At 45.5% G+C, this 8,137-nt stretch overlaps 2 protein-coding genes across 13 annotated transcripts; both read left to right on the top strand.

Moving 5' to 3' along the window:
* Positions 1 to 161: 161 nt before the first annotated feature.
* PPTG_05076 (hypothetical protein) lies at positions 162 to 1,104 on the top strand (the record flags this gene model as incomplete). The annotated part of the gene is made up of 2 exons (XM_008898558.1): positions 162 to 174; positions 644 to 1,104. The coding sequence occupies 2 exons, from the start codon at positions 162 to 164 to the stop codon at positions 1,102 to 1,104; spliced, it is 474 nt and encodes a 157-aa protein (XP_008896806.1).
* Positions 1,105 to 1,865: 761 nt separating this feature from the next.
* PPTG_05075 (hypothetical protein) lies at positions 1,866 to 7,871 on the top strand. Of its 12 annotated transcripts, XM_008898554.1 has the most exons (18): positions 1,971 to 2,048; positions 2,111 to 2,197; positions 2,276 to 2,344; positions 2,401 to 2,502; positions 2,576 to 2,648; positions 2,682 to 2,707; positions 2,820 to 2,924; positions 3,031 to 3,129; positions 3,231 to 3,329; positions 3,430 to 3,528; positions 3,629 to 3,727; positions 3,828 to 3,926; positions 4,019 to 4,117; positions 4,190 to 6,371; positions 6,437 to 6,445; positions 6,521 to 6,602; positions 6,680 to 7,274; positions 7,336 to 7,871. In XM_008898554.1, exons 1-17 carry the CDS (start codon positions 2,034 to 2,036, stop codon positions 6,714 to 6,716), a joined length of 3,381 nt encoding a protein of 1,126 aa, XP_008896802.1. In that variant the 5' UTR covers positions 1,971 to 2,033; the 3' UTR covers positions 6,717 to 7,274; positions 7,336 to 7,871. The 12 variants fall into 12 exon arrangements, with proteins under 12 accessions (XP_008896803.1, XP_008896795.1, XP_008896804.1 ...); XM_008898555.1 differs by having other exon boundaries at positions 1,866 to 2,048; positions 2,276 to 2,502; XM_008898546.1 differs by having other exon boundaries at positions 4,190 to 6,445.
* The last annotated feature ends 266 nt before the right edge of the window (positions 7,872 to 8,137 follow it).

The following is an 8,137-nucleotide window of genomic DNA, read 5'->3' as shown; positions in this document are numbered from 1 at the left end:
GAGGATATAATTATGTGTATAGTGAGCTTTTTTCATGATAAGCTGGGTTCACTGCTGAGTTTTATTTCGACACATCCATACAGTTGGTTTCTTTTGCTACTGTAGGTGGGCAGACATCAATAGAAGCATATATAAGCTACAGGTAAGCTATTCCAGCTTACATGAAGCTCTACAGTAGTATATATTTTCGAAAGCTTCCTTTTTCTTCAAGTAATTCTCTCATTATGTCAAGCCATCCATATTTTCGTGTGATTGTCATGTGAACCGGTAGACGTCGTTGCAGTGCAATAATTTGAAATACCTTCACCAGTCGACACCATCACCGGGTATATCAAGTTATTTCAGCATATACGAAGCTGTACAGTTTTGAAAAAGTTACTTCTTCTTCGAGTATTTCTCTCTTTATATCAAAATTGCCATTATTTTTTGTGTCGATTGGCATGTGAGCGAGTAGAAGTTGTTGTCTGGAAAAACAATTGAAATGCTTTCATCATACTTCATAGGATAAAATTCACTTTAATTTTCGTTAATACGAATTTTGGGATAGCTTTTCGCAAAGAGGCCTTCAGTGACTTCAGAAAAGGTTCTTAGTATTTCTTTCGCTTGTCATTGTGGGCTAAGAGTAAGCGTTCCTTCGACGCAGTCGACATCATTGACATCCCTGACGGACAGGAAATTTACGTTGAGCGCGTGACCGGAATCAAACTCTTCGCAGCATCCACGAATTCTCCGAAACTTGCCGAAGGCAACGCAAGGCGGGTGGAAGTTGTTACAAAAGTTGATGATGACGAGCCTGAACACGACAGCGCTGCACCGAACAGTCAGGCATCTGAAGGGACCGACAGTGACGGCACGCTGCCCGGTCCGACGGAGGTCATGTCACCACCAATCATCAACACTCCCAGTGGATGCGCTGAGAGCATGCTGCCAAAAGGTGAGGCCCAAACCAAGATCTCAGAAGAAGACAGTGTAGGTGTGAAACCTGGAGTAAACCAGAAGTGCTTAGCACCGACCAACGTCAGCGCTCATAGCGAATGTGCTGGGGGCATGCCACTCAAAGCGAAGAGCAAGAACAAGACTTCGAAGAAACTGAAGCGCGAATAAGAATGGGCTTCCCACTTCGCCAACGACACTGGGCCTTTTTACTTTTCTCAGTTATGAATTTGATATCTGCCGTCTCTAAATTCATTTTGAAATGTACCCCAGTGTTAATTTCGCATTGAGTACATGAACTGTATCAAGACGCATGTCTATCTAACGCTGGACGCATGACGTTTGTGTTGTTGTATATACTAACTGCATGGCACAGTCTGCCCCGTCATTCTAGTTGCTTCAATCCCTGCAGCAGAAGTCGAAGCCACAAGGTAACTTGAATGTGACTGGATCACATTCGGGTAAGGTCGCTTGAATGTCGTTCTAAGCCGACTTGGTCAACATTCACTGATTCTGGCATACGAAATAACAGTATATTAGTTCCTGCGTCATATCTAGATAGAAATGTTCGCACCAAAGGTTTTGATAATTACAGATCTGACCGTACAAATGTTATTTGACAGGATCGTCAACGCTTTCCGATCGCCCCTATAACTCTGGACTCTGGAAATAAATATCCAGAGAACATAACATTTCTCTGACCCACCAAAAAGGCCAGTTTCGCTTCAGTGCCTAGGACAAACAATGCTTCGATAAATGCGTCAGTATACTATACTGGCCAGAGTGGATAGCACGTTGTAGTAGATGGCTCGAAAATGCGTCAATAGAGTGGACCCATAGAGCAAGTTGGCCGAATTTTTTATCAACTTGATACAGATTTAAATTTTAAGCCATGATAGGCAATGAGTGTTGAAATCATTCTCTGGCCTCAACAATTATTAAGCAGTACATGCTTCTCATTATTGCCTAAGATTTCGATTTTCTTACCAACAGCAATTCGAATCGACTGCGAGTTAGAGAAATGCATACCCAGTTCTGGATTCAGCAGTTCCAGTCAAGGCTCTTGACAACATCAGTGCCAGTTCTGAATTTGCAACCCGATGGACACGAACGAGGTAGGAGAAATAGTGAACGCATAAACTTGCTCTCCTAACATCGATTATAAAAATTATGACAGATGAAGGCTCCACTGCAAGCAGTGATTGACCGACTGGTGGAGGAACGTGAGCATGTGTTGGGCGAAGAACGTATTACTTTGGCTTCAGTACGTGTCGTACATACGTGTTTCTATTGCATTTTAGGGAACGAATGGAAAGAACTGACGTGCACATTAAATCACAAGCATCTTATCCTCGGTGGAATACAGGATGTTCTAAAGTGTTTAGAGAGGGAAAGGATTTCAAGTGATACGGTGAGTACTGTGGAGATTTGAGGTGCCTCCCATATAAATTCATGAAATGTAAACAGGAGGAAAGTCTGAAACGCGTTTGGGATAAATCGGACCAAGAAGCAGCGGCCGCTATTATCACTCTACTTCATCAAGGGGTTGATGCCAAGTCACCGGACGGAGTACGATACTGGGATGAAGATATTTCTTGGCGCACGCAAAATAACTCTCGTATAAAACTGTTTCATGGTGCAGGGTGCCGCAATCGCTCTTCAATACGCTTTAAGGAATAGTCGCGCCGACGTGATCTCTCTGTTGTTGGAACGAGGTGCCGACGTGATGTCGCTGTTGTTGGAACGAGGTGCCGACGTAAATTCTCAAGATGAGGTATTTTCTGATAATAATTGCTACGCGGGACTGCACTTTGGATTGCAGTTGGGAGGGTAGATGGCGATGCTGACGTGATGTTGTGGCTTGCTGTTTGCCCTGGTTGGCTCAGTTTGGCGATACTGCTCTTCATCGCGCTATAGAGCAGTATCGTGGCAATACCGCCGTGATCTCGTTGTTGTTACAACGAGGTGCCGACGCAGCTGTTCAAAATGTGGTAATTTTTCATAGTAACAAAACTGCAAGTTGGAGTTGCGGTTGCACAGGTCGATGGAGTGGCTAACATGTTTGCTCGTTTTGTGCTGTTGTTCTGGTTGTCTTAGGATGGCCAGAACGCTCTTCACTACGCTGCTGCCATTGCGAACTCCGAGGCGATCTCGCTGCTGCTGAAACAAGGTATCGACATTGATGCGCAAGATGAGGTACTTGTTTAATAGAGCCAGCTACGTGAAATTGCAGTTGCGCCGGTAGATGAAGAGGCTGACGTGTTCCTCGATTTGTGCTGTTGTTCTGGTTGACTTAGACTGGCCAGACCGTACTACATTACGCTACTGTTATTGCAAACACGGAGGTGATGTCGCTGTTGTTGGAACAAGGTGCAGACGTTGGTACTCAAGATGAGGTACATATTAATAGTATCAGTTACACGGAATGGCAATTGCACAGGAAGATGGGATTGCTGACGTATTCCTCGTTTTGTGCTGTTGTTCTGGTTGTTTTAGGATGGCAAGACCGCTCTCCATTACGCTGTTACTTCTCACAACACCGACGTGATGTCGCTGTTGTTGGAACGAGGCGCCGACTTAGCTGCTCGATATGAGGTACTTCTTGATAGTAACAGCTACGCGGGATTACAGACATGGAGTGGTTGACGTGCTACTGTGGCTTCCGTCTTTGTGTTGCTGGTTCTGCTTGCCTCAGGATGACGAGACCATTCTTCATTACGCTGTACGCAATGGCGATGTCGACGTAATCTCGCTATTGCTGGAGAAAGGTGCCGATGTAGCTGCTACAGACAATGTGCGTCTTGATGATTTCTTATGGAAGTAGTGGACGTTAACGCACTAGAGAGGATCTGACATATCGCATTCGGTTTTGTTCCTGCTTGTTTCTGATGTAGAACGGCGAGATCGCTCTTCATTACGCTGCATCGTTTGGCCACACAGAGAGGATACTGCTGCTGCTGGACCGAGGGTCTGATGTAAATGCTTCAGACAATGTACGTTCAACGCAAATCCTGAAGGTGCAGTAGACGCATCTGACTATTTCGTGAGATTTTATATTTGTGTGTTTTGCTGTACTCATATGCAGGATCAATTGACTGTGCTTCACCATGCAGTAACACGTTGCAGCCCCGAGGCAGTCTTGTTGCTTTTGAACAAAGGTGCCGATGCAAACGCGCTTACTAAGGTTTGTTAGTCCTGTTTTGATTTCAGTAACACGGCTGATCCCTTGGTTATTAATTGTGTTTCTTATATTCAGGATGGTCTCAACCCACTCAGCCACATGATTCTAGTAAAAGAGGATGATCCAGACGACGACTACCTCGGTGTTGTTCGCTTGTTGTGCTCTCAAGAACCAAAGCTCAAGTTGCCACCATCCACTCAATCATTGGCGATAAATCAGTTGGGCATGCTAGCCTGTGCCCAGTATTGGCAGGATCGTTATGAGAAGAAACAGCCACTGCTAGAAATTCCCTCGGAAGTTGTCAAAGGAGGAGAAAACGCCGTTGAGGTGTATCTGGCTGAATTGGAGAAAACTGATTCGAGTGAGGTAGTTCACCGCCAAAAGATTTGTGTTGTTGGTCGAACCAAATGGGGAAAGACCAGTCTGGTGAGATCGATAACAGAAGAAACGTCGGTATTGGTCCCTCTTGAAGATCGAACGATTGGCATCGAAGTATTTCCTCTCCGATTTACGGTAGATGGTGATGGTAACAAGATGAAAGCGACACACCACGATGTCACGTTTTGGGACTTCGCTGGACAAGGTGTTTATCGAGTGGCGCATGCAGTCTTCTTCTCCAAACGTACACTTTACCTGGTATGTGTCGACCTTGCAGCATACAACGAAATACTTGAACAAGCGAAGAAGGAATCGAAGACGCAGAGAGATGAAGTTCCGCAGCGCTTTTTCGAGAAACATATTCTGCGTTGGATCGTATTGATCCTTTTACGTCAACCAGAAGCAGAATTCAAACTAATCGGGACGAAGCACGATGAAGTGTCTGATTCATCGCGAAGTGAAATTAGCCATGATATCCGAGATCGTCTGGGCCAATTCCTGGAGAAGCTTGATGGCAGCATACAGATAACTGGACATGCGGCGACGGCCCTCAAGAAGGAGTTCGAGGAGGGTTTGGTAACGACAAGTGTGACGAATGTGGAGTCTATTCAGAAAGTGAAAAATTCTATCAAGCACACCATCACTGCTAAACCGCACCTCAGCTTTAAGATGCCAATAACATATACTCGAGTTATCAACTACATCCTCGAAAAGCGCCAGTCAGTTGTTGGCGCAACAAACCAAGATCGAATGGACAAGATGATCGTGTCAGTCCGTCAGCTGTGCAAGGACTTACTAAAGCTTCCGGACTTCCCACAGGACACTGACTGTCGGGAGATTCTTCGGGTTCTGCACGAACTTGGAGATGTTTTGTGGTACAAAGGGATTGACGAAGAGCTGGAAAAGTGGATTATTCTCGATCCATCCGTCGTACTTGACCTCGTGCGTGAGGTTATCAACCACAAGTATAAAGAAGAAGTGGACGAACAGTACAAAGTGCTTTCGCAGAATGGTATTCTACCTCATTCACTGTTGATGACGTTCCCGTCGTGGAAATCCTTGGCTGCCGTTGAAGACAAGATGGTCCATCTATTCAAGCAGTTACTGCATCGCTTAAATTTGGTATACCCGGTCAACGACATGGAGGCTATTGACAAGGCTGATATACTAGTTCCGATGTACTGGAAGACGCGAGAAACCCCCAAAGCAGATTTGAAGTTATTGGCAACGCAAAAGACGATTCTGACACAGGATTTTGGCGATAGTTGGCATGTGGCAACGTGGCGGTACTGGTTACCCATTGTTGTATCCGACGCTATCTTCGTGAATTTTGTGGTGAAGTGTTATCGCCCGTTCGTCCATCGTAGCGCTCGACGCGCATACTTCGAGAGCTCCGTTCGCAGGGAGTTTCGCGCCGTCGTCAACCACAGTGCAAATAAAACGGGGCAGTACAATGATATCTTAATTGAAGTAGCGGCACCTACAGAGAAGTTGGCGTGGGCAGAAATGATGTATTTCGTGACCGATATGGAAAAAATCTTGGAAAAAGACTACCCCGGATTAACCAAGCACGCCAGAGTCAAGCGGTTCATTGTTGACGATGGAGAGGACCGCGGTGTAAACGATTTAATGGAAAATCCCGAGGACGGAAAACGACAGCGGGCTAAAGCGCGATGGCTACCGCCTGATTTCGGCTGGTTTACCCAGTGCGCGTGGAAAAACGGAGGAGTATATGAAATACACCAGTTACGCCATCAACTGGAAGCGGTGAAAAATATTGTCGTCACTAGCGAGAGTTGCCGTTTACCTCGTCTATGGACGTTGTTGTATCCTAGAAAGGGATCACATGTCGAGTTACGGATCCACAGTGATGTTTCGGGTAAGTGTGAGCATAAAGCCTTGCAGATCCCAGTTAACGACAACATCTTGACACGCTATCCCAAGATGTTTCAGGTAAGTTTTCTCTCACGTGACATTGGTTAACTTAATCTAGACAAGGGGCTTGCCTAACTGACTTACGCTCTATAGTTTTGTATTTCTGCCCTGTCAGCAGCCTCTGTAGCCATCCCCAATGCCGTGGCTGTTGCCGCCGTGAATCAAGTTTTAGAAGGTACGGTAGTTTGCTTGCGTTGAAAGCTAGGTGCTTCGAAGTATTTGCTGATATTCTCGTATATTGTATATTCCAAGCGTCGAAATCGGCATTAAACCAAAAGATCACGGCTAAAGAGGTTCTTGACAGAGCAAATCTAGGTGCAGGCGAAGAGAAGTCATCACATGAGTTGGGTATGGGCCCGGCAGAACGAAGGGCGTTTCTACTGCAGTTGTTGGCACTCCATGATCCATCTTTCAACGAGGATACTATCGGAAGAGCCTGCCAATTGCAGCGTGGTGCCACAAAAGAGGGCTACTACATCTGGTTAAGTGATGACGAATACTCCGACTTGAAACATTGCGTCACGCTATGTGATCCAGAGTCCGGCCCACCAGTCATTCCCATTCTGGCTACTACATCATCTCCTGAGCCGTCAATTTCACTTAGAATCATTGGCGCGGAAGGGACGTGGAAGCCCTTAACGAAGATGTACTGTGCATGGGAGCTTCTGCGTGATCTCAAGGTCGTTGGTAATGGAAGCACCAGCAAAACAGCTTGTACGGAAATTGGTACATCGTGGGAGTCGACGGCAGTGAAGTTGAACTTTGTGGACTCTCATATTAAGATGCTCCGTGACTGCACGCTGGTGATTCGCGTGAAAAAGGCGCGTAGCTTCACTTGTTGCTTCAGGTTCGTATTATGTTGTAACGACTATTTTGCCATGTCTACTAACTGAAATCTTCGTCGACAGGAGTGACAAGGTGATCGTCCAAGGGGAGACGCAGCTTTGCGATCATGTTAATGCAAACTGCAGCACCACCCAACTAATCAATGTCCCGATCTCAGTGGCAACAGGTACGCTAACTCGCACCGTGAATTGCCAGATTAAGATTAAGTTCATCGGGCCATGAAGGATGTCGAGAGATGCAATATTCATCAATACACGTTACGATCACAACTAATGCCGTGCTGCGGGAAGCTCTGGATATTTGGATACTTAATTCGCAGTGTGGATTGGATGTATTTGTACCGGTTTTCATATAAAAGCCAAGTCAGCAATACAAAACTAAGTCAGGTTTACAAGCACAAAGTGAGCAGTTATGGTATCGAGCTAATAATAGGCACCAAGGCATTACACAGGTTTTACACCAGCTTCAAAATACCGGTTTTCTAGTAGGTATGTGGTACAAGCGGATATTCAATACCGGTAGTCATGTGGCTAGATTTTATTTATTGTAGCTGCTCCCTTGTTCTTACGTATTATTATATGGACCACGTTAGTGTTCTTGCAGTGTGCACAAATTGCATAAGTTAGTACAGAAGATAAACGGAAAGCGCCGCGTTGTCTATGATGGAGTGCATGGCAAGGCAAAAGCAGCAAAGTCTTTAAACTGGATTAATTTCTTCTCGTTTATTCGACCATTCCAAATCACCACCCCAGTGGCTAAAAAGTAAGAAGTGCAAAGGTAAAAACGGTGTTTAGTGGGAAACATCACAAGTTCATTTTTATGAGAGATCCAGCAGGTTTCCAGCACCGTGAGAAACTGGATGGC

Source organism: Phytophthora parasitica (assembly GCF_000247585.1).
Source record: "Phytophthora parasitica INRA-310 unplaced genomic scaffold supercont2.7, whole genome shotgun sequence".
NCBI classification, from domain to species: domain Eukaryota; phylum Oomycota; class Peronosporomycetes; order Peronosporales; family Peronosporaceae; genus Phytophthora; species Phytophthora nicotianae.
This window is presented reverse-complemented; position numbering and strand designations above follow the sequence as displayed.

Excerpts from the sequence above, each read along its gene's own strand:
- PPTG_05075 (XM_008898546.1), top strand. Across the intron at positions 2,503-2,575 it reads ATGCCAAGTCACCGGACGGA|GGTGCCGCAATCGCTCTTCA; the intron begins GTACGATACTGG and ends TTCATGGTGCAG. Across the intron at positions 2,649-2,681 it reads CTCTCTGTTGTTGGAACGAG|GTGCCGACGTAAATTCTCAA; the intron begins GTGCCGACGTGA and ends TGTTGGAACGAG.